The sequence below is a fragment of the Aricia agestis genome, chromosome 14 (assembly GCF_905147365.1).
Source record: "Aricia agestis chromosome 14, ilAriAges1.1, whole genome shotgun sequence".
NCBI classification, from domain to species: domain Eukaryota; kingdom Metazoa; phylum Arthropoda; class Insecta; order Lepidoptera; family Lycaenidae; genus Aricia; species Aricia agestis.
In genome coordinates, this window is record NC_056419.1 from 9,265,497 (window position 1) to 9,293,136 (window position 27,640).

The window sequence follows — 27,640 nt, forward strand, 5'->3', positions numbered from 1 at the left end:
ATTGATTGTACACAAAGAGCCTTTCGTCTCGCGACATTCGAGTTCGATTTTCCTTTCACAATGCGGGTCTCGTTTTTCGTCCTGCATTTCCTATTATGGCCGCGGCTCGGGCCCCGGGGACATTGTTCGCTCGTCTCCGGCGAGCCTAAGTCTCCTGCGTACCTTTTTGTATCTTCTAGTAATTTATCATCGATTTTGTATCGGATTGTTCGGATTCATGAGCATCTCGTCTACTTTGGCGCGGCGCCAGGCTGCTTACACAGAACACAATAAATACCTCCTAGTACGACCATTCTTAATTACTTCGCTTCCATTACACGGCTGCTAGTACACACCGAGCGCTATTATACGAACTCAAACTTAAATTCCTATTTGCTAATACTGCAATTAGTGTTTTAATTAATCTCTAGCGTCGCGTTTGCTTCAATGTAAAGTACGATGTTAGAGTTGAAGCTACACAAGTGAAATAATGATTTGAACAGAGTTGAAAATAAAAACAATAAGTCTTATAAAACATAAGTACGTATGGTTTAAATGCATATTTCATAGTTAATCATTTAAATACTAAATACAAAAAAAAATGTAATATAAAACACTGAGGATAGAAAAGGGCAAGTTTATATGAAATAATCCTTGCACAGACCTATGGATGAATTCATCAAAATGTAGAATTATTTTTTCCCAATTCACCATTTCCCAATTTCGTAGCTTCGATCCGATCGGAATTAATTTGCGTTCGTTCTTTCTTTTCTCACGAGCACGTATAAAGAGGATTTTTGCTCTGTTTACACAAAGCGGTGGTAATCCTAGGTGCAAATGCGTCAGAAAGGAAGCCAAACTTTTATAACCAATTAAATTTTACTCTTATTTCTGAGTATCCTTAATCCAAAGACTGTATTACTTCATAAAACCGACGCGAGTTTACGGCAACATCGAGTTATATAAAGACATAAAACACTGATGCACTACGATTACGTCTAGATTTAAAAGACGTAAAAACTATCCTCGGAACGAATTGAAGTTCACGCAATTTGTTCGAAAGCGAGTGTCTACTTTTTAATGACGATATTACTCTGGTCCCCTATAATGAGGCTGTTAAAAGAGGCAGAGCTTTGAGGTCGCATTAACATGAGACCAACGGAGGGTGGCCGCCGCCGCCGGCCGGTAATGGCACATGAATCACGAGTTCATTACCTCTTAACAAGAAATCTTATGAAAAGTAAAATAGCTCTCTATATCTAGCAAGATATTTCCGTGAGATCGAGGTAAATATTATCGTCATCAAAAGAACAAACAAAATTACAGGTGGGCGTAATAAAAGTAAACTCAATAGGTATTGTTAGCCAAAACTGGCTCCCGTCAAAAAGTCAAAATCATCAAACATTCAATTAAAAGTTTTCCGCAAGTAATATAAAGCGGAGAAGGTTAGACGAAGCTCGATTAATTATTACAAAGGAACCTCTTTACAACATCAGACAAACAAGATTGGTACCGGGCTAGACAAAAGGTTGAACTTAAGCAGTAATCACTCATTCATGCGACAAAAACGAAACCTAGGATAACTATCTATCCTTTTTCTTCGTTCGGTAGAAATATATCTATCCCTATCTCACGAGCGGGGAATGCGGGAGCTATTTGTTTTTACAGTCGAGCGGCGACGAACAAATTAGGTGGACAAACTGTTGAAGCAGCCGAGCCGAGGTGTCTATATTCCACTCGAAGGAAATTCTTCACTAAAAATCGTTTCAGTCTATCTTCGCGACTGAGTTCGAGTGAGGTAATAATTTTATCCTCAAATGGAGACAATTGTTCGAGACTTTCTGTTCCTACTTTGTTGGAGTATTTTAAGTTTTATTAAGATGTTAATTAAAATCTCTGCGACTGAGTTACGGGATAATATTATTTGATTTTATTTTTATTTTGAAGACATTGTTTAAAATCATAATAGTAACCTCGATCGTGGGAATAGATTTTCACATTCCCAATAGATTTTCAATTGTTATGCGACGCCGGGTGCCGCTTGGCCTGGGTATTGATAGCTTAAAATTTAAACAATATTAACGTTCAGAATAATATAAGTAACAACAATTATTGATCTTTAAATAATCACCTAGCTAATTAAGTGTCAGTGTATTTATTGCCTGCCTTTGTAGTGTATAATAATGTAGTGCCTTTAAATTTTTAAATGACATATGCAAAATACTGGAAGCCATACCATACAGCATTTATTATAATAATTATAAGAAATATAAAAGTGTTGTTTCAAAAGTAACTTTGCAACAAACTAAAACAAAAGTTGTTGTAGGTTTCAGGAAACCCTAAAGGTGATGCCGTCGCGTCTGCGACTATTGCCCCATTCATGTGAAAAATCGAACGACCGGTTGTTAGACTAGTCTATGGAGTAACGTCTGGATTATACAACGAGAACTCTTATCCTTTCGGAATGTTATTGATTTTTTAAGAAAAATTGTTTGCTTACATTGACTTAATTTAACTCCAATACAAGTTGTTGTTAACTTTAATCTGTGAATGTGACGTGTAACACATTTTATTTTAGGAAAGGAAGCCACATGTTTATGTAGCGTTCCTAATTTTTTACGGTCGTGTATGATGCTGCTATTCGTCTACACTACATCGTTGGGACGTGGGTGTCGAAATATACATTGAGGTGCCCGAGAGTGCGGTTTTCCTTCGTGTTTAACTTTAAAACCAGCACTACTTATCTAAGCATCTATAACATCAGCACAGATATTATACAATAACATAATTTATGAAGACCTAAGCGGCCGCATCCGGCCGCGATAACAATAGATAAGCCATTGTGTCTCGTTATTCCACGATATTTTTAAAACAAGTTAGAGCAGATATAATATTTTACAGAAGTTATACTGAAAAGTGCAAATAAATATTTTCTACAGAGACGATAGAAATTGCAATCAACGTCACAAATGTGAAAAGATTTTAAAACTGATTTGTCAACAACAATGAAATATTGCAAAGTTCAAGTCAGAAAGCATTAAAAAGCGGACACGCGAGTACTAAGTAGCATGAAACTAAAATAAAGTCGACCGGCGCCAGACACGGCGGCGCCAGTCTGAACACACCCCCGGTCTTGTTGCCTTTCACAATGCTACCGGTTATTGCTATCGTCCGATATACAGAACATTAGATTCTAGATTCTAGTCTAGACTATAACATTGTCCGTTTAATACAAACTAGCTATTTGATCGAGCTTTGCTCGGTGTTCGATAAAACACGAATAAAATGACATTTTCTAAAAATGATTCCTAGCTAGATCGATTTATCGCCCCCGAAACCCCCTACATACTAAATTTCATAAAAATCGTTGGAGCCGATTCCGAGATTCCAATTATATATTTATATACAAGAATTGCTCATTTAAAGATATAAGATATCCAATGATTTTAGAAGACATTAATAAAACAGAAAGCTACAAGCTACTATTTGTGAAGAAGAATCAGTTACATAGTTGAACATCGATTAGAATGTTCAACTACCTGCAAGGAGTTAAAATTAAGGAGAAACCAAAAGACGGCATAAATCTAACGTCAAATAGTATCAGCTATTATAATAATCATAATCTTATTATACATTTGAAACATGACTAACATTAGCAAAGCCTTAAGTTATTCCACACATTGTTGTCGCAAGGCAAACGTTCTTGCTTGTATAACCAGTAACATAATGGCAGCCAGATGGGGAACTTTTGACAGTCATAACTCTGATAAACCATAAGTTGACACATCTGAAGGGATCAACTCGAACAAACTTGGTTTGAGCATTGCAATATTAGAATTTGTATATTTGTTGGGCATAAGCTCCAAAATCAGCCTTATTGTTATTATGCGTTGAATGCAAAATTGTATGTAGGGGTAAAAGCTGACGAAGATTTTACAGTTGAAAAGTGTCTGAACCAGAGAGCTAACATTGTAATAAAATGACGCTTCAATAGCTAATCAACTAAAACACTTTGATCCTAAACAATCATAAATATATTGTAATATCAATATGTAGAGGTATAATGTGACTAGCCTTTTTATCGTCATAATATTATGATTTGCAATATACGTTTATTTCAATCCTAATGAAACTGCAATTACAAGTTTGTAACTTAACGGTTAATAAAGTCAATAACCTGTAGACCTTACGCTATCTCCACTACTTAATAAAAGCCGACAGGCTGACAGCTAAGGGCATTAATTATAATTTATGAGAACCGTATGAAACAAAATGTTTTGCTATTAACTATGATCCTTTATAAAATGGTAAGTCAAATAAGCCCTATTACTTGTTTTATGCACTTAAATGTAATACTACCCCTAGAGTCTAGAGTGTCAATAAAAATTAACAAAGATTAGTAGCAAAGCGTGAGATTAAGGAAATGACAAAAATTAATAAAAAAAATGAATTGTCATAGCTAATAATATTATGTAGTTAGGAATAAGAAATATAATAAAATTAATTTTGAAATTTTAAATAAATTTCAGATACTGCTTCAACGGCAGACATAGACAACAAAAAAAGCAAGTTCATAGGCAAATTTAAATAATATGTTAGATGAGGCGAGCAGAAATACGTCGGACCTAATGTGAGGATTAAGCCAGATTGCCACAGCGCGCAGCCAGAGTCAGCCGCTTGAATGATTGCACCTACGCTATGTAAGCAAAGGGTCTTGTCCATAATCCTTCCCCTTTGCTTAGTGCATGAATTCACATCAAAGTGATGTAGCTCGACCAACATTAACTTCCAAACACACCACACCGGCCGTGCGACGTAATTATTTTCTACTCCACCAATATTTAATGAAGTCTCTTTGACTGATACAATTCCGTAGTTTGTGACCATTAAATCTGGCAATGCAATTGAAATTTAGTAATACATAAAATATTCAAATGTATTTTGTAACGATATGTAGCAAACTTTGGTTTCTGCGCCGAAACTTTCTAACAAATACCCTTTCTATTAAACCCTAGAAATAACTCTATAGTCATATCGATCAACGTAAAACAAAACAAAGTAAATGGACACTTTTACGACGCAAGAACATAAAGTAGATTAACTCTACTTTTTCAAAGAGAACATTCCAATTAATATAAAGAATACCAGCAAATTAAACGTCAATGCTAACGTTACAGAAAGGGAGAAATTAAAAGGCTTTCTGGGTAGTCGGTGCAATACGATATGTAGTGTAATGTGTATTTGTCTCGGCCAACGCAAACGGAGGCCACTTCTCGCCTCTCAGCTCGCAAACGGCTTACGTTGAAGAATTTATCGCAATTTCTTTAAGGAGCCGCTCAACAGTTTTCCTTGAAACTTGACTATAAGTTCCATTTTAAAATCACTCGAACTTAAAGAATTTATTTCAGAAGAAGTCATCAATTTAACAAAGACTATAATATTTATTAAGGCTGAAAAAAAAGATAATCTTGATCTGGACAATGCGTTTTAAGTTTATTTTTCGTTATACCAAATACTTGGTATTTAATACTTAGATCGCGGATTCTTTGTGTATCTTGTCACTAAGAGCTAGCTCATAAAGATAAATTGAGGCATTTTGTGAACTCACCTCTTCCTCTGTGGTGGCGGTGTTGACGGAGTCCATGCTCTGGCACAGCGCGAGCTCCATGGTCTTGTGCTGCGGCGACGCGGCCCGGGGCGACTGCTGCTGCGGCGGCACCAGCGTGCCCTGCGTCACCGACGTCGGCGTCCCACCCGCGCCGCTCGTCACGGGGCTCTGCGCCTGCAGCCCCTGCGCCTGCAAGCTCTGCGCCGCCTGCAGACTCTGCTGCGCCGCCTGCAGACTCTGCGCTTGCAGGTTCTGCAGCGACTGGTGCGCCAGGTTCAGCTGGTGCTGCTGCACGATGCTCTGCTGCACTATGCTCTGCTGCACCTTGATGTGCTGGTGCACGGCGAGCTGGTGGATGGGGTGGAGGGGCGCGGGCGGAGCGGGGTACGGGGGGGACAGGCGCTGGCGCTTCACCTGCGCACTCTGGAGCGCTTCGTGCAGCCTCTTCACCGGGAGGGGGCTCTGGCCGAGGTTATCCACGGCTGTATCGGGGCGTGCCGGCCGAGTCACGCGACTCCGGCGAGCACTGACAGCGGCGGCGACAGGAGACGCGAGGGACGCGGGGGCGAGGGGGACGCGCGGGGGGCGCGGGCTCTAGCGCGGTGTCGACGGCGGCGCACGCGCGGGTTCCGTATGTAATTGACTACAAAACTGTTTTATCGTAAACGGGAAAATAAACTGTATCTTGATAATATCAAAGCTCGAGCACATCTGTCTTCATCGGTGCGAGGTTTTCTGCAGATCCAATCCTGAAAAAGAAAACACAATATTAAAATCTCGGTAGCTGGAAATGAGAACTAGAGGAATATAAAATAATATATATAATAGCAATCGCATGTTTATAATTGCGTATTTTAATTATTTCTTTTGTGATTATAAAATAATTACGGTTGTAGTTATAGAGGACGCGAGGGTCGTTGAACCGCATTTTTACTCACGCAATGTATTTACTTACTAAATATTAAAATCCAGATAAGAAGAAATAAAATGTAGTAATTAAAATATTAAATTCACAACAGGCTACAATAGTAGTCTAACGTAGAATTGTCTAAATGAGTAGACAAATTCTTTCATTAAATTCTACGGAGATATACTGACTTAGTCCTATAAAAGTACAAAAGTACGATCTACCGAAACTAGAAGGATCGTATGAGCCAATTATCTAGATTGGTGTCGTCAGTCGGCACTACGTTAGATAAGGCACTTCGCGTTACTCCGTGTTAAGAGATTAACGAGTTGCCGTAATCAGCATTAATTACTTAATAGATAGCCAACTGGACTCAATGCGTCACACTCAGAGTGAGTCTATTCATAGTCTTTACAAGTTTCTATGAGACTGACCCTTAAAGGAGTGAGCACACTGAGACGGGCCGCAGCGTGCCGGGGCTCATCGCAAAAATCCGCCTCCATACAATTCGTATGGAAGCGGAAATCCGCTGCGCCCCGACACAGTGTGCGATACGCGCATCCGCTTCCATACAAATTGTATGGAGGCGGATTTTTGCGATGAGCCCCGGCACGCTCAGCCCCGGCACGGCCCGTCTCAGTGTGCTCACTCCTTAAGTCGTCGTCGCATAGGTGTAAAGGGAGATAAAATAACATGAGAACAGTACTTATAGCTTAGCCATAAAGAGGTTACAAAAAATGAGGACCCTTGTTTCTTCGTAGCTATCATATTTAGACGTAAAATGTTTAAGTATGGCAAAAATTATTATATGTACGGAAAATTTTCAGTTCCACTCGAATAATAAATAATTTAAACATTTTTTGGTAGGTTGTAGTTTAAGTTTTTCAAGTCTGAAATGAATGTACTCTTAGTAAGCACTTAATAGTACAAGTGGGTGGCAATACAGTTCAGAAAAACTTACCTAGATTGAGCTAGTTTGATTTCAAAATTTTCAAGATTGTGCTTAATTTACCGCATTGCCTAAACTACTCATCAAATACTAACAGCGATAAACTCTAAATCATACGAACAACAAAAGTACAAGCAAAAGTAGTCAGAGACTCTAAAGTCAACTTGAAAGATTTACTTTAAAGTTGAATAATATTTAGAGGGTGTTCGTTGAAACCGGAGCGAATCAAGCTTGGACCAGTAATTAATTGCTTGTGCTTGAAAAATTTTATTACGGCTCGAATAATTCTAGACTTTTCCCGGGACAATAATGAATGGGGAATGGGAGCGGAGGAAGCGGAGAATGGCGAAAGCTTCTCTAGCTCCCCCACAATAAAACCTACACGACACCGAAGATGCAAGTTTGTTAGTTTATATAAATGTAAGTCTTGTTGTTGAATTATCTTAATATTATTGATGTTTTCTTTCTTTTGATTTTCTGCAATATATTGGTTATTTAATAGTAATATAAAATATTGTAAATATAAGAGTAAGTCTATCTGTTTGTCGGCCACCTCGCTATGCTTAAGCCACTGAACCGATTGATGATATTTGGTTCCCATACCGAATAATTTAAGTGCCTGTAAAGAATATAGGATAGCCTGTATTTCTGTAAAATACACGAGTCCCTTGATAAGCGAATTTTCGAGCAACATCTAGTTACAAAAACGCAGCTACCTACTTTTATAAACGAAATGTCGATGTTATAAAGATATTCACCTCAAGATTAAGTTAAGCTTTAAAAAAGTTCCGGAGCTTCAGCAGTCTCGAAGTTTAGCGACTCGAGTCAAATTCACTAAAATAACTTGCCACCACATACTTTAATCAGATCATGTGCTTACACCGTATTAAACTTCGTATTTACAACCCACAACTTTTCCACTTTCCAATTATTATTTCAAAGCTCCCTAGTTTCGAACTTTAGCCAAATAAGATGTAGGTATTTTAATAAAGTTTCCTTTTTAGAGACAGTATTATTTCTGCTCGATTTGGTAAATAATAATACTTTAAAATAAAAATGTAGAGACGTTGAAATAACTCTCGGTCCAATTTAATTTTGTTTGCTAGACTATTTTTTAAAATCACTGAAATTTTACATTTATTTTAGGTTATTCGAATACAAGATATTATTTTCAGAGTTAAATTAAATTAACGAAGGTCACCTTGGTATTGTATTTAAGTATGTATTTACATAAAAATAATAACTTTTGCAATGTTGCAAACTATTAACTAATTATGATAATTATGAAAATGTCCTTCAAAAATACTTCCATGTTGGTTTTGCATATTTTTAGCTTAAATATCAGTTCGCTCTTGCTCATGTCGCCTAAATTTAGATATTTAAACAATTAAGGTCCTGAGAAAACTTTGTTCATTTGAATGAAACGTCAAGAAAAATATAGTTCCCATGGTAACGTCTACTGTGCCTACATATACGCAGAGCCACGAGCACAGATTACTAAATACTAAGTAGGAACTAAATCCAGTAAGAGCTAGTAAAAATAGTAATAAATTATTGCTCCACTTCGCCCAAATTATTGCATCGTCAAACAATTTAGCGGCCAAACGCCGATAACTGCGTTTCGGCAAATCGTTGACGTTAGCACATTTTAATGACGAAACCATTTGTAAATCATTTTCGACGGACAGCGTTGTGCTGAAGCCGTAGTTTCGCAAATAACCTGATTAGCATAATATCAACCTAGCGCTGAATATTATTGCATTAAAAGTAATGAGCGCCGGCCGAGCTGATAACGTACGAATTCTGATTATAACATGTTATCAATTATAGCAAGCTTTCTCAAATCTAAAAACTAGTAATTTTGCACTGAGTTTTTAGATTCGAGAAAACTGATACTTTTGCTATTTCGAAAGACCTGCTATTGGTAGAGAATATCTTTGTTTCTTCATATATTATGTAACTAAACGTCCTGCGCGTTAAATAACGCGAAACCGATCATTTTCCCGCAAAAAAGTGACCCGTGATCTACTCTATATCCGTGCTAAATGACATAAAAAAACCGGCCAAGTGCGACTTGGACTCGCCCATGAAGGGTTCCGCAGCAGTGATAAGGTTTATTTTAATGAAATTAAAAGGTTTTTGATTTATTTTTATATTTCAGTTGATTTAATGAAAATTAATTTAAGGTTTACCATTTATGACGTATAAAAAAAAACTACTTGCTAGATATCGTTCAAACCAATTTTCGTTGGTAGTTTTTATAGTAATGTATATCATATATTATTTTTAGACTTATCATGCCCCTACTATAGAAGTTAGAGGGGGGGGATACACATTTTAGCACTTTGGAAGAGTCTCTCCCGCAAACTATTCAAGTTAGAAAAAAATGACATGAGAAACCTCAATATGATTTTTAAAGACCTATCCATAGATACCCCACACGTATAGGTTAGATGAAAAAAAAATATTTTGTTTCAGTTGTACCTATGTACCCCTTAAATTTTTAATATTTTTTCCATATTTTTTCAAAATCTTAATACGGTTTACAGACTACATCTACTTACCAATTTTCAATAGTATAGCTCTTATAGTTTCGGAGGAAAGTGGCTGTGACATACGGACGGACAGACAGACAGACAGACAGACATGACGAATCTATAAGGGTTCCGTTTTTTGCCATTTGGCTACGGAACCCTAAAAATCAGTTCGGTAGTTCGTGAAATTGGCGCATTCAAAGAAGCAAACTCACCTGCTTAATAATATTAGTATGCATACAGCATAAGGCTATGTTAATTAATTTTTTTGCGATTGGCTTCAAATAAATTCTATAACGGAGTACTAATAGCTATACATTGTTACATATTTTATATAATACACATTTTTCCGCTCATCGACTAAAATTCTACGTCAACTAATACATGAGCATCCTCAACAATACAAAATCCCTGTAGGGTCATACAAATTGAATATTAATTTAGCGATTCTCCCTAACAACAAACGCGGAGTGCCCTCGAAGTGCTCAACTCACAATAATACCTCGTTAAGACACTAGTACGAGTGCTGGCGCGAGTGCTATCTAAAATACCAATTAAACATTTCTTATGTACTATCAAAGTAATTGCTGGTAGCGAATCCTACGTAATTTCGTCGGGTTATGCCAAGGCCAGCCGAGAAATCACAATTATGAACTAACATCGATCTAACTAAACAACACTTTGTCATTTGGGTATGAATCAATTTCTCAAAACGTAATTCCTAATAGGCTTCTTACTGTACTCACTGTTTCACCTAATAAGTGCCGGATTAGCTATCCACCACTTATCTTTACAGAGTATGGAGAATCTGTCAAATATGTTGTGGATAGCGATATTCGGCACTTTATCAGGAAGTGGTGAAACAGGCCCATAGACTAATTATTAAAAAATATACTTATTGGTTAAACAAACAGAAGGGTCTAATGTTTATACTCATGACATTATAAATAAACAAAACCTACCCAATTCCTAGTTAGTATTTAAAAAATATCTTCTAGATAGATGCCTACTCAAAAAGTAGACACTATGATGTAGACTTAATTAGAAACAAAACGTTAACAAAAACTACGGAACCCTAATGAACAAATACCAACAAATAGCAGCTCTCAATTTTTCAATCTGAGTATCATCAGAGAATCAAAAAAACTGTCTCAAAAATCCTAATATGATTCGAAGCGTGGGCCAGACAGAAACAACAAGCATGAATGAGTAAACCGCCGAAACGCGCTGTATTTTTAGGGTTAAAGAAAAACACACGGCATTTTTGAGGACAACATAATCAAAATACGGAAAGTTTCCGAAAAAACCAAAACACGAGCTTCGGTCCTGCAAAATTAACTTGTAAATCTAACGACCGGCATTCACAAACAGACAAATAGAGCTAAGTAGAGTACGCAAAACGACTTTCTCCTTTTTATTTCTCGAAGTTTGTCCGTAACTGTTCTGGTAGGTACTGGACATTAAAAAAAAACTAAATTGTACTCCGACGAACTAAACGGAATATCTCTATTTGCTACTCCCAACATGATTTCTAACAATCTACAATTAATTTTATTGGTGTAATGTTAACAAATCTTTTGCAATGATTAGCCAAATAAAAAATTATATTCACTTACTTAATTCAAATACAGTAATTAGCATAAACACATTTTTTTATATAATTGAACTTATCAATCTTTATGAGGATTTAAGAATCTATTAGTAGACATGTGGAGTTAATAAGGTCCACTAATAGATTCCATAAGCGCTCTTACTACTGAGACTTGGATATTGGAGAAAACGTGTATTGTCGTGGACTCGATGTGGCAATTCACCAGAGCAAATTAGCAACCTATAATTCCTACTTTTGCTCCCTTACTATAATATAGTAGGTACGAATTTATAAACTAAAAGTCTAATTCATAATCAGCTGTGAATTGCAACATGCGATTCGGCGCTGCAAATGTTCTTAAACAATAGTCCGACCGCCATTGTTACACACACGGTGAACTCGACCATTAACCAACTCGCGCCGACCACTGATCATTTACATAATGAAATTACCACTAGAACCAGTTTCAAATATAATTATATTGCGCGTCATTAAAAAAGTCGAGTGCCATTGAGCGTAGTTAGACTAGACTATATGTACCACCTACGGTGTTTATACGTAGCTTTAAGAGTCCGGGTGCCATCGAAATTCTCATACGTAAACTTTATAATACCAAGATCATTTTTCACACGAGAATATTTACCTTAATTATGGTAAATGATCTTGGTATTACGTTTGTATGAGGATTTCGATGGCACCCGGACTCTTAAGTGTAGATAAGGATTGTTTCTACGCAGGAAAAGCAAATGGAAATACATGTCTATTCTTGAGTCGATAAAATGCATCATTTAAATGGTTTTTAAGAATAATATTATGAGGTTTATTTATTTATTACACAATGAACTATGTATATCAATTATGCTTTACATGCTCATTACCTACTCGTAACTTTTTAGTTACAGACAAAAATAGCCTACCTACCTTTCTTGGTCACCATAATATTAAACAAATTACTGTAGCACTATTTGGTCATGTGCTCCCATTACCCAACCAAAACAAAAATAACGAGCAACTAATTGCATTGCAATTTGCGAACTCTACAGCGCTGAACTCCAAAACAATGACGACCAAAGTTAAGTTTCCTCAAGAGATATTATGTATAAAAGTAAAAAATAATTAATCTAACTTCTTTAACACACTGACGCCGCGAATCGCAAAAAATGCCTGACAGAGAAGTGAGCAGGAGGTGCGTAATCGTTATCGAAAGTTATTTAATTAAAATATGACAGCTTTCATACATTTGACATTCGATAAGTTTACTATTACGTCATAGCTGTCAAAATACATTTCTGCTTACCCCTCGCTTCATTGTCTTACACGTAACTATACCACTTTTTCGTCACCGTTCCGCGGTTCGCATCAGTGTGCCAACTAAGTTTTTACAATTGATGACCCTAGTGCCCGCTAAACTATATTAAAGTAATAAAGGAAATCGTGCAATCGTACTAAACGATATTCATATTAGCGAAGCACCAGATGCTACTAATCGCTGGAGACGAACGTTTGTAGACGTCCTTAGATTTGTATAAACATAAAGCATTATTCTAAAATGGTGAATTTGTTTATATTTCGTAACACAAGCAAAACACGGATATTATTATATTATATGAAATTAATTGTTCCCATGCTATAGGAGCTATCAAATTTAAAACACTTACGAGACAAAATTTAAAAACCAGAAGATTATTTGGGGATTTCTATAGGTAGCTGAGTCTTTTATGAAAGTGATGACTTTTGCTGTGGTAGAGGCTCAGTCAAATTAAAAAAAAAAACATTTCAGCTGATGTGTATCCCTTCTATTCATGTGATGTAGGTATCTATGATACAACTTTAAAAAGATTACAAAAGTACAAACTACAGATGCAAATTAAAAAATACTAGGCCTTTAGCATCCGTTATGGATGATTTATACAGTATTTTTCAGAGGGAAGTAACCACTCCTCAAATACTGTAGTGCCTGGGACAAGATTTTTTAATGTCCGTATGGTTGCCCAAGCGCATACGGCATTCTTCATTCAAAGAACTAGTCAATACGTCTGGGACCAACTATTGTGCGGGTTTCCTAACGATGTTTTCCTTCACCGTACGAGCGTCCGTATTATGTACTTGAGATCAGAAAATGTCTCATAGGTACACGCCTCCACCCGGGTTCGAACCTGCATCCTCTAAGAGTGCGAACCAAAGGTCAACCCATTAGGCCACGGACGCTCAAAGAAATACTACATAATATTATATAAACCATCCTAAGCTCAGCCCGATTCTGAAAGAACCTTCGTTATGCGAGTTTTGGTTATATCCATGCTGGTCTCAAATTGAAACTAATTGCCTCAACGAAGTGTTGAATCAGCCCGGCCGCCCGCCGCCCGCGCCTGATGAGCGCGGTGTCCTAAATAGCTATTTACCCGTTTCAAACCGTACCTAGCTTCCACCTGCTAATCGTATGACTTTGTTAGGAGCTTAGAAAAGGAGGATAATATTGTCCCTGAACATATGGAGTCTAGGTCTCAAGCTTTAACATAGGTTTTATGGTGCATTATAAAAACACGATCCTTCTATCATGATAATTCATAATAATACCCAAAGGTGCAGGCTACCATTGTTTTTATAGAGAAGTTAAAAGTAAAGCTCATAAACGAGAAGAATGGCGATTTCAATACTGGCAAATGACTAAAGAAGACGTTCATTAAAAATTTCGAGCACTTATTCAAAATTTATAACAGTACCAGATGACGCCCTCAACTCTGTTACACCAAAATTCGATTATCGCGAGGGAACCGCGCATTTTCCAGGATAAAAGTGTGCTATGTCCTATCCCGGGACTCAAAGTATGACCGTAACAAATTGCAACAATATCGGTTCAATGGCTTGGGCGTGAGGAGGTAACAGACAGACAGACACACTTAGTTCTAGATAAATTATTAACAAAGTTAGTATCTATTAGGTCATTAGCTTTAATTCGGCCTTGCACATGAATCGTGTATCATGCCCTTAAATACTTATGACCTAATCTAACAGTCACTGAATCATTTGTTTAGTTAAAGTTAGTTTACACATGATACCTGTGTTGCAGAATACATCAGTCATCACAGGATATGCGCTTGCGCATCATTGTAACTCTAAAACTTTTAAAAACATAATCTTATATATAAAATTCTCGTGTCACAATGTTAGTTACCGTACCGATTTTTACCAAATTTTATATGCATATTTAGTAGGTCTGAGAATCGGCTACTGGCTTCTTTTTTTTTTGATAAGTGCATTTGTTGAGTAAATAATAGTAAATTATTATAACTCGAGACAGACGGCCATTGTTTGTGCAACGGGATAGCGATGTACGTTGCCATGGTGCCATACTTATTTAGTCACTTCAATAAAATAATATGGGCGAAATACTTTATGTAGCAAAACTACATTTGCCGGGACAGCTAGTATTTAAATAAATTTAACAAAATAAATAGAAGCTAAGTTGATATTAAATAGGACATGTAAGTATAAACTGTCAAAACCATTACTTTTCATTCAGGCTTCGCCGTCAGTTAAAGAGAACAAACTTATAATGATGATGACTTCAAATATTACAAATGAACAACAATAACCGACATGTGTATTTTTGTTTGGTAAATTATATTCACTTAATAACAGCGACTTTAAAATAACTTCGAAAACAACAAGCAATCAAAATCACATTTAGCGTCCTACGTCAACGATGCTATTTTGATATCTACTTAAAAAGACGAGCTAATTGTAATGAAACTTTGATATTTAGGTTAATAGTATCATCGATGCAATCCAAATATGCATGAACAACATTATTACAAGTATTTAGAGTATTTTAATCGCGTTGCCGCATTTATCTACACAATTACTAGCTAATAAGCCGGTTTATTCCAAAAATGTTGACATTATTAGTCTTATTTATTAGGCCGTTTCTCCACTACCGTCGCCGGACCGTCACCGAGAACGAGATTATTTTCGGTCGATAAAATGCCACTTTATGATCTAAGCTATAGGTTTCTTTTTCTACCAACATTGGTCTAGTCGCCCATGCCGCCGCTGGTTCGTAGTGGCAAAATGAAACCTATAGCCTAAGCATAAAGTGCCATTTTACCGGCTTAAAATAATCTCGTTCTCAGTGACGCTCCGGCGACGGTAGACAAACGGCTTTACAAAATCTGTACAGCGTTACATATTATGGGCTATTTCGATACGTTCTCCTAAAATAAATTCTATATCAAATGTTTTTCATTCCGATCGCTTATGAAATGTGATTCCCAAGTCCCAACAGACAATTCGCAACAAATTGTTTGATAACATTTCACGTGGAATGAGGCTTATGAATTTTTCGTGACTTTAGTGCAGGCAAATTCATCGAATGTGACTATTTTTGAAATGATTGCTTACAAACAGATCAATATAATGATATCTATACTAATATTTTAAAAAAGCGAAAGTGTGTCAGTGTGTCTGTCTGTCCTTTACCTCTTAACACCCAAACCGCTGAATCGATTTTGCTAAATATAGTACGGAGACACTAGTTTGGGTCCCGGGAAAGTACATAGGATACTTTTTATCCCGGAAAAATGCATGGTTCCCCGTTTGCGTTATAGCCGTAACACTAAACATTTGCTAAGTCGGTCGTTCATCAAACAATCTCATTGTAATCTTCGACAGGCACTTTCTTTACTATTCGACACTGATACACTTAAAAAGAGACAGAACAAACTTCTTTTACCGCCGTACTTTCACACTATAACTTTCGCATTCGATTCAATTAGAGCACAGCAAATATGCTTGTATAAAATGTATATGTATGTAGTTTCTTTTCTTCGTTTTAGCTGAGGTTGTCGCAATAAAAATTAGTAATAGGGTCCCGTTTTTACCCTTTGGATACGAGACCCTAAAAATAGATACGGTAAATTATTCTTGTTCTCATTTAAAATTGTCTTCATCCCATAGTTTTTTGCCAATTGATCTCTTGGACCTTTCTTTTCTATTAAGAGAAACAACCCAAAATAATGCCTATTTTGCAACCTTAACATTAAGTTTCATAGTTTGATGTAGCAAGAAATACCACTTTCTTCTATTACCTCAAGTGTCAGTAACCGACCAATCTTACTAACTTATAAACACGTAGGAAATGTACAAGACGTTGACACGTTAATGCATTAACATGACATTTAACGTGTTAACAAAAATGTTAACGGCGTAAATTATGAATATTGCGACACCGAACCGGCACTAGTTAGTTGCAGTCAATCAACATGTTATTACGACCTATTTTGGTCCCTTATGTACGCGAGATGTCTGCTTTAATATGAAATCCCTGCGACTTCGTACACATTAAACGAAATCCCGAGTTAACCGGTCATTTTTGCGTAGTGAAAAGTAGCTTAGTTCCTTTACCGTACTCAGCTCTAAATATGCTCCGATTTTTTTTTATGAAATAAGGGGGCAAACGGGCAAACCGGTCACCTGATGGAAAGCAACTTCCGTCGCCCATGTACACTCGCAGCATCAGAAGAGCTGCAAGTGCGTTGCCGGCCTTTTAAGAGGGAACAGGGTAATAGGGGAGGTTAAGGAAAGGAAGGAAAGGGAATAGAGGAGGGTAGAGAAGGGAAGGGAAGGGAATAGGGGAGGGTAGGGAAGGGAATAGGGTAGGGGGGGCGGGTAGGGGGTACGGGGGCCTCCAGAAACTCACTCACTCGGCGAAACACAGCGCAAGCGCTGTTTCACGCCGGTTTTCTGTGAGAAGTTCTCCGGTCAAGCCGGCCCATTCGTGCCGAAGCATGGCTCTCCCACGTATGTTTTATTTCATCAATGTTGGTCACGCCGTACGCGCACGATTTCATGACAAAAATAAACAGTTTTTTTTTTATGAAGGACTATGATTTTATTAAACATTACACATATTTTAAAATCTGTTTCATTCTAATAATCCTTTACAGCATCCAACAATCACTCGTGAAAAGAGTTACGTGACAATACATAACTTGAAAATCCACATAAAAACCTTTTTCTACAGCTAACCATTTTCTTAATTAAATATAATATGTTGATTGAATAAAAAAAGCAGCATTTTAATTGTAACACATCAAAACAATTCCACTAATTGCACTCACTATTAAAATCATATAATTGGCATTATAGTTAACGATTTTAACGAGAGCTGATTATATTAATAAACTAAAACTTTCCATTAAAATTACAGTAATCTAAATAGAGAGCGTAAAGAAATCTAGTAAAAATAAGCAGACGGTTTAATTGAGATTCAGATGTCTATCTCTATTTTTAATTTGCGCTGATTTATAACCTCTTTTGGCTTTCAATATACATATATTTAACTAAATGTGTGTCACGAAAATAACTCTACTTATGTAGAGCAGTAGACATTTGACGGTTATCATTTATTGCGAATAGCAGTAGCCCTTTCTACGGTCTACCTCTAGTATGAAATGTAAAATGTTTTATCAAATATACGGCGTGGCAGATCCTGAGTTTTAAAATCTTTAGCTATGTATATCTTGCATAAGAAAAACGATGACAAAAAGACTCTACAAAAACATTTATTTATTTATTTTATTAAAAGTAATATTTCACAAAAACGAAACTACAGCTACAACTTTAAAAGGGAGTTTTATGGAGTAAAGTTATTGTTTTTTTCGCAAATCAACTCTATTATTCGGGCGGAAAACACAATCGAGTGTTTTTCCCGATATCCACCATATCAATGCCCACCGCATTGTCACGTTTACCGCAGAACGTGAAACGCTCTACAATATAAAATACTGTAGGAGGATTAATATTACAAAGTTACATGTGACAATTTAGACGTAAAATACATGATAATATTACGTAGGAAACTATTAAAAGAAAATAAACTTTGGTTATTAATTTTCTTTAGTTTCGTAAAAAAAATCCTCTTTAATTATTATTTTTATAAATACATACCGTCCACTAATGTCTCCATTTTCCCGTAAAGAGTTTGATTTTGATATTCATTGTTTCAATTACTATTTATTTAGAAGATTCGTATTTTTAATAAACGTTAGAAATCATTCAGAAACAATACACGATCAACAGAGAAGTAATAATATAAACTATCAGTAGTTGTAACAACCACACCGAATACCTATTACAGCATGCTTAAGTAACTTAATCAAGGTCAGCTCAATCAAAATAAATATCGACCAACGAGTACCATTAACTAATAGCCTCCACAGACGTTCAAGTAATTTGATCGCCACTATTATGATTCATTACAAAACCTGATCTTTGATCTGCACTCAAGAATCTATTAACTACTTTACTTTTTTTAAATCTCCACACTTTGTTATAGTTTTACAATATTTTGACCCCGTCTCTGACACATAGGAAAAGTCGCTGACATGAACTTAACGAAATTTGGATACCTTTAGTTCTGAGAATGACATAGGATAATAATATATGGATAGGTTTTAATCTTGACAAAATTTTCCCCGCACGATATACCTTGACGCAACCAAGTTTTCAAAGACGAAGGCAACATCTAGTCACAAATAACTCACACTGGTATTTGCCCAACTATTGGACGTTGGAGCTTCGAACGTGTGTACAGTCTTTAACGCTCTACCTCCGCTTAGGGCAGTCGTGACGCAACAAAACCAGCACAATGGCAGGCCTCGCAGTGACTTCGACGGACTCTCAGTAATTACAACCTGAGCCGAGTACCACAGCACGGACAACAAAAACCTTAATAATAGACGTACATGAGAAACAGCCGGCGTGCGACAAAAACTATTTAAATCACATTACATGTACTGGTGTGAATCGCCTATTGTAGATAAAAATAATGAAAACACGTCGAACATAACCTACTTTTTTGGAAGACGATCATCGTTTACTACTCTACATTTTTCTGCTGACTACTTGTCTTTGGTCTCTAGATGTTTAGATCGAATTATAGATAACAACTTTTGCTTGGCTTTAGTATCTACTTCATACTTAATATTTAAAGGTTTGTTTGTTTGCATACAAAAGGCTCTGATATTTGGCTAGGATATCGGCTACTTTTCGTAACAGGTAAATGGTTCCTGTAAGTTTTAATTTCACATACGAAGCCGTGGAAAGCGACTAGTAACATAATAATACAATTGCACCATATTTTTCCTACAAAAATCAAATATAGAAACATCTGGCTCGTTACAATTAAATGATCTTACTTGTAAGTTAGAGAACATTAACACGTGTGAGTGCTACTTAATAGTTAATAATAGTTAATCTCAACTCAACAGCATTACAAGTCGATAAACACTTGTTTATATTGACGCTTTGAGTTTAAAGTAGCGACTGAATACATAGAAGTAATCGTGATATTTTAAAAAATTTAGGACATTTTGAAGGTTTTCTTTTGCATGTTATTGTGATAATTTTGGTAGATCTAGGTAGATTAAGAACTAATTAATAACTTGACTGTAAGACGTTTAAATATTGCATTAAAAAATGTAGAGTAGGCAATTTTCACAAGCTCAATCTAAACGCATTCTGATAGCGTTAATCTCTGTTCAGATATTTTCACAAACAATCGCGTTAAAACTCTAAACGTTGTTCGGTGCATGAAACAATCCATTAATTGCTTATTCAGCTCTAGTTTGTTATAATTGACGCCAATAAAAAACGACCCGAACTCTAGCGTGACCAGTAAATATTAAATACTGACGTACAGGCTGAGGTTAATCAAATTAGATGTGGATCTCTACTCGTTACAAATAATTGATATTCATTGGATTTATCATTTTGGTTTAATTTCTATGTGCATTATCTTATGACCTTTAAGGTCATGAGATTACTCTACATTTTCTTGTTAAGTCACCGATGCTTCATCTTTGTTATTTACATCAGTCTCATCTAAAATTATAGACTAAATATCAGTAGAGTAGGCACGTACCTAATAAGAAATAATACAATTGTAAAAGACTTAAACATGGGACAAGTAGTTTTAACCTTAGATCAGGATAATAAAAGTGATACAATTTTAGTAATTATTAATTTGCTTATATAATATTCAGACACATAAGTTATATTTAAGATACTAAGTTTTATAATTATTATGAAATCAATCTTAAAAATATAACTGCTCTAACAATTTGAAATCAAATGTAGAGATATTAAATTCATGTACGTATAAATAATAATAATTTTTGAAAATATTAATATTCTTTTTTTTTTGCCAAACTTGTTTTATTTTTTAACAAGTCGTATTAGCTTTGTTTTTCTTAGATAGCAAGCCTTATCCGTAACCAAATTTAGTTACCATAACACTTGTTCAGTTTTCCAGCTTATCTATCCGGTGCGAACAATTTACGGCTCATAAATTTTAATTCTAGTTAAACTACGCGCATGTAGAGCTGCAATGTAGGATACGTCGCGGTAATCGGCTAATTAAAATTCCAGCTACACTCGTTCAGACTAAAATTAGTAAAAAGTTTTCCTCGGAAAAACATAAATATTGCGGCAAAACATTCGGAGCTTTCCGCTACTGAAAGCGTCGAAAAGCCTTTTCAGCAACAATTCCAATTACCTAGAAAACAACAGCACATCTCACAAGCACAAACACTGATCTCGTCGGAAAACGCACATACACAATTTTCCGACCACCAGTTACGGGCACGGCGTCGGTCGCGGTACGGCGGAAGGCTGCACTGACATACGCTGCCTCTGCGCGCGATAGACTGACGTCTGACGGCGCTCAGGCGGGCTCTCGAGCGAGCGGGACGCGCGGCGGGCGTGCCGGTCCGCTGCGCGCGCACGCCGCCTCTCGCTCGCACCTCCCGCGCCCCCGTAAGTCCGTCTCGTTCGAGCACGCGCGAGCACACCTTTCGTTCCCGAGACAGGTGTTCCTGCCCGTGTGTGCGTCCAGATAGAGCCCTCGCCTGTATGCGCGCTTCCTGCGGCGGCGGATCGTTTTTTATGCCCGACAGAAATTATAAAAAAGTAAATGGAGGGAAAATTAAATAAAACGTTTACAATGAAGCGCTTTCCTGTGCGCTTTGAATGATTCAGTGTGCGCTATTTTTCAGGGTGTATCGCGGAGGTCTCGCCGGCGGGGTGATTACGGTGCTTTTTACGTTCGAGTGATGTAGGTGGGCGTAATTAGGCATGGGGCGGAAGGCACATTGATTGCGGTGACGCGGCTTCGCGAAAGAATCGATATTTTTGTATTAAGGTGTCACGCGACGTGTCCGGTGCGTCCAGTTGCGTCTCGCGGCGCGGGCGTGCGTCGGCGTGCGACGGCCGAGCGGCGTGCGATGCATAGAAAATTAGTGGACACAAAACCAAATCATTATTTTTAATAAAGACAGAAAAACATTGACAACTCTTTTGAATAATCTCATGAAGACAATCGATTTGGATACACTGATGAACAATATTTTAGTTTTTTTTTGTATGAAACAAATCCCTCTTTTTATCAATGGCCCGGCGGCGTTGCGTCTCGCTTGCATCACGTTGCGTCCGCGTGCGTATCGAATATCGATCCTACATAACTTTCCCGTTACTTTATGCCGCACTAACTTACCTCTAACTTACCGACTTCACTTAATTCCTTCAAAACGTTTACTATCTTCTATCTAGTTTTATTAAATAAAGCATAAATAATAGTAACTACTAAACACCTAAGAACAGCTTATTAACATAAGTCCCTTTTTACTAAGAAATAAAATATTTACGGCAACAACCAACGATCAATAATATTCAGTGTCGCTCTAGTTACAAGAAACATTACGTTCCAAACTCTACATAAAACCTTCCGACTTCCAGTTACTTCTTTCTTCACTTCTCTATTATCTGCGTATTATCTGTTCAAAGTTTAATTAATTAACATTTAATTCTTTTAACGAGTATGAAGAACATATTTTAAATAAAAGTTATAAAACACTAATTAAATAGTAAAAAACTTAAAATGTTAAATTCAACTCAAACTTTTAAATTATTGTATCTTTAAATTAAATTGTTTAGTCAATCTATGTATTCGGCCCACACGGTGGTGGGAGAACGCTGACCTGACCGTAGATATATCTTGCTTTTGCAGTATTGTTAATAACTTATAGTTAATTCATCAAAATATGGAAAACGTAGTTTGTAAAATTTGCTTTATTTATAAACCATTTATTATCTACAACCTATTTAGTTTAAATAATATTCATGTTCAAAAAACTATAGGCTCAAGTCGACATTTTTGTTCACATCAACAACATTATTTAATACGAATTTTGTAAAATCTAAAAGATTACTTGTGGTTCAAATCATCAGACGCAAAGTCCTGTGATCCACATAATTACCATTATAAATATTCATAAAGCGAAGCGTACATTATAATGAATGGTATTGAAGATCTCCTCTTTCGAGAATTTCCTCTCATTTTACAAGATGGTGCCCGCGACTTCATTTGGGTCATCTGAAGTAGGAGCTGCTATGGAAAGTAACGTAATATTATCTAGGTATTTTACTATGTAGACACTGTATGAATTTTTTTAAATTTCTGGAACCCATTTCATTAAAGGCAAATAAATATTCTTCCTCTTTGAATTTAGACTATATTAAAGTAAAGAATATTGAACCTTTAGGATGGACTACTAAATTAGATTACTTCCTACCCCTATTCCCTTTTTTTCTCTATGCTGCTCCTGCTTTTTTCTTCTTGTATTTAATGTTGAAAATTTCGGAAAGTTTCCGAAACTTAGGAAAGTTTCAGGAAGTTTACCGGAAAATTTCCGTGAAAACTTCCAAAGTTTCCGAAATTTTGGAAACTTTCAGAAACATTTGCGAATTTTTTAAAAATGGTTTTTCTTCTATAAAATAGTAATTTTTACCGACTAAAACAGATGAGGTACTCAATTCAATACGTAATTTTTTTTATGTAAGTAGGAGTAAGATCAAATCAGCTGATTGACTTTAGAAAGAAGTTAAGCCTTAGTTATATATGTAGTTATATATAGATAGTTCGACCCTTAATAGAGATACGTATACTTCAAAAAATGTTGTTTTCTGTATTACTATTAGAAAACTATTCTAGTTTTTATTAAAAAATACAATTTTATATGTTTCAAAGAAAAATATAATATAAAAAATCGAAAAGCGTAAAGCAAAGTCAATCCTGAGCAATATATGTTTGAAAATAATGTTATCTTTGATAAATATTTATACAAACGATCTAAATCATGCGACTGAATAATAAAATAGACAAATCTGCTTTCATATCACATATTTTATACCTAAAGTATGTTCAATTTAATCAAAACTATAAAAAGTACCTAATTTTAGTGTTATTTGCATTTAAAAATAAACGTCACAACTGTCTTTATAAGATAAATGACAGTTTTCGCTTACTGCGTTGGAATTTATTTCGATGTTGCCAAATGCACAAATTTTTGCGCATACAATTTATTGTCAAAAATATCTTAATAGATTCCAAAAGGTATATAAAGATCATACTTTATATTGAGTATATAAACAGATACGTTGTATTTAACAGTCTGTTGAATACTAAAACACTTTTCTCCACATCGCAATTATCCGCAGACACAATGAGAGCACATTCCCTAATCCACGTCTTAATATCGTCTGCCATTCTTTCACTTTCCTTGTTTTTTAATCAAAACATAAAATAAAAGGAGCATGCGATATAAATTACGAAATGCCTCGGGCTAATAAAAGCCAGTTGACATTTCTCAGAAACGGCAAGTAGATGATATTATTTTCGTTTCTACGCGAGAAGGAAGCGTCATTCCAGGACACAAACGTAATGTATATGTTACCGTTAATGTGCGTAAACCAGTTAGACTGTAGATTAACAAGGTATTCTGCAGATTATCTGGGTAAGTCAGTTAAAGTGCAAAAAGTTTATTCTATTCTCATTAAATTATATAAAACAGGTTTTTGTTTAAATAAAACATGTTACCTATTTAGTTGTAGAGAATTACTTAATATATTTTTTTTTTTGGTAAAAACAAAGGAATAAACTGTTAAATTTGAAATAAAATGTTATTCCACTAATAAAATGTAACAGATTGTAACAACTAGAAAAAAAAAAAAACAATCAAAACAACAACAGTCTTAGGTTGACAAGCTGAAGTGAAAGTTTTTGGAACTTTTACGAAGGAAGAGAATTATAAGAAATTAGTTTGCAAACTAACTAGGTAAAGTGTTATATTATAATATAATCTTTTTATCAAAATTTCACACTTTAACAGATGGTATCAAGGAATCTACACGTTAACGTATTCTGCATTCTAACGGTAACATATAGACTAATAAATAAGGCGTTGCTACTATAACATTATGTGTGCTTGGCTAGACCGTTTTCAAGCCAAGACTCACACTTGATGTGTTATAGCTAAAAACGACCATTTCAACAAAATATGCACAAAAAACGAAACTAAAATCAGTTTAAGCTGTTTTGGGAGCTACCTACTATTACTATACTACCACCAATTCATCAGGGGTGAAAACATAAGTCCTTTATTTACACGTCCATTCGGAGATAAATCACATTCGCAGTAACAACATTTAGTAGTAGAAGTTGGACTACTTAGCGGGCGCGTTTTATTATGAATAGCAGCGGCACTAGTATTTTGCGGTCTCCCTCTGGAGCCAGACGCAAATTAATGGCCGAGCTTTCAGCTAGAAATTAATGTAATGCACCCAGGTTACGTAGCCAAATTGTTCGCGTTCAGTAAATTTTGCAGCGCATCGTGGATAATTTAATTTTTGATGCATTGGATGTGTGACCGAGCACGCTCCATCGCGTTTGCAAACAGGTGCGGCTAAACAGCATACCTGACGGCGAAGGCGCCTTGAAATATCAAGCTTTGATACGAGAATTACGTATTGAAATACTGGATCATTTCGTTGTTTATCTAGTCAATAGTTTCGTTGGTAAATGATGTAATAGACAGCCAATGAAAAAGGTTTTTGGAACGAAGTTCCTTGTCCCGCGTTCGGCGTAAATCTGAAGGCTAGACATAACGACATTTGACCTTGATTTGACCTCGACACTTTTTTATTAGTACCTGCATATTAGGGGCAGATGGCGTTGATAGTAAGTATTCCTGGGCGTTAATAGATGGGGTTCTTTAAATATATTTTTTAGTGTATACGTATACAGGTTTTGTGAACATAAATGAATAACTTCGTTCCATTCGGGTGTCCCTTTATACCACGGAGCTCATACAAAGAGGATCTGGCCTAAGCAACTGTGCACTGTGATTTTCAATTAGGTCCTGAGTTCCTGACGTCATCATTGTGGGCAGGGCTTAAGTCAGTACACTTTCAGCGTTTGTCAGGTGCACACGTAACGAGACTCCCAATAAATTGGTGTTTTCTGCGTATTTAACAAGGAAAGGATGAAGTATTGTGTTTTACAATGTCGAAAACACTGAGACAGACGTTCTGATAATATAATTACCATCACATTTCATTTGGAAATAATTTTAAATGTAATTTAAATATAAAAGTTCTATAACATTTCAGCTTTCAGCGTTAATTATACAGTTATCGGTAGCCAATCAAAACCACTCTTTAATAGATAAACTCTCGTGAAAAAGTCTCCGAAGCTAACAAAATATAAGATGACATCTACTTTATGCCAACAATATTAAGGAGGCGATACATGACACGACATATTTAGTTCCGATTTGAGACTTAACACAAAGATGTTACAATACTTAAATTTTAAGTGTATGTATATTTTGTCGTGCTCATTATTATTTACAGGTAATAGGTATACATGATAAGTGTATTTAAATTAGAATTTATCTAACTTGGCGACGCATACGGTCAATGGCTGTCGAGCCATCTAAGGAATTTACTAATAGGAGCCGATGATCAGTGGCAAATCAGACATTGTCTTAGCAATGTGTGTTGGACAAAATAAGATAACAGCTTGTTAACATCAATTAGGTGTTTTTAGTAAGTAGGTCCTACTCTATTAATATTTATCCGACTTTCATCTTTGAGTATACTGTAGGGGTGTGTTCGTAGATTTGCATTTTCCCTTCTAACCATACTTATAGCATATTAACGATTCCTTTACTAATATTATAAAGTGATTTTCTGTTCTCACGAAGTCCCAGGCTATATCTTGGAGTCAGTTCAGACTTCAGAATAGGCATTCCGACGCCTAGAGTGTGACTTACTTTATAATGCATCGAAATTAATTCGTCACGTTGCAACGTGAAGGTCAGTTCACAATTATAAGTTTATAATATAATACTTTACGGGACTAAGGTCCAAGTTAAGGTTTTAGGACACTGCGAACCTCCGGGATTTCCCCGCTGATTGAACAGCTGAAAGACAGCCGGTCCCCAGTCAATACACCATCGCACAACTTTTAGGGCCAGTGTAAATAATATAATTTCATTGTTATTTATTTATTTATTTCATAACATGTAAAATTACAATTCTGACAAATATTGTCTTTAACCCGTGCCGCGTTGAATGTTGTCTGCAACCTCGTTGCGCTTAAATTCCTTTATCGCGCGGGAACCGTACATTTTTCCGAGATAGACAGACAGACTGACACGCTTTTTCATTTATAATATTAGTATGGATTATTAATTGTTGTCTGCAGCCTCGAATTTTTTTATGATGTAAGGGGGCAAACGAGCAAACGGATCACCTGATGGAAAGCAACTTCCGTCGCCCATGGACACTCGCACCATCAGTGGAGCTGCAGGTGCGTTGCCGGCCGTTTAAGAGGAAATAGGGTAATAGGGTAGGGTAGGGATGGGAAGGGAAGGGAATAGGGGAGGGTAGGGATGGGAAGGGAAGGGAATAGGGGAGGGTAGGGAAGGGAATAGGGGTAGTGGGTACGGGGGCCTCCAGTAAACTCACTCACTCGGCGAAACACAGCGCAAGCGCTGTTTCACGCCGGTTTTCTGTGAGAACGTGGTATTTCTCCGGTCGAGCCGGCCCATTCGCACCGAAGTGTGTCGATGCTTTTAAATCCCTTTATCGCGCAGTAACTGTACATTTTCTGGAAAATGACTATCTTTTGTCCTCTCTCGGAACTAAATAAGTATCTCTACAGTAACCAAAA

General features: G+C 36.3%; 1 protein-coding gene across 1 annotated transcript in view; it reads right to left on the minus strand.

Annotated features, from left to right (window-relative positions):
- LOC121733502 (protein couch potato-like) overlaps positions 1 to 21,268 on the minus strand; it is a 207,990-nt gene extending 186,722 nt beyond the window's left edge. The window contains exons 1-2 of the mRNA XM_042123763.1: positions 21,125 to 21,268; positions 5,588 to 6,336 (exon numbers count right to left, since the gene is read on the minus strand). Coding sequence (XP_041979697.1) covers positions 5,588 to 5,647 — 60 coding nt within the window. The 5' untranslated portion in view covers positions 5,648 to 6,336; positions 21,125 to 21,268. The remainder of the gene's footprint in view (positions 1 to 5,587; positions 6,337 to 21,124) is intronic.
- Between the last annotated feature and the right edge of the window lie 6,372 nt (positions 21,269 to 27,640).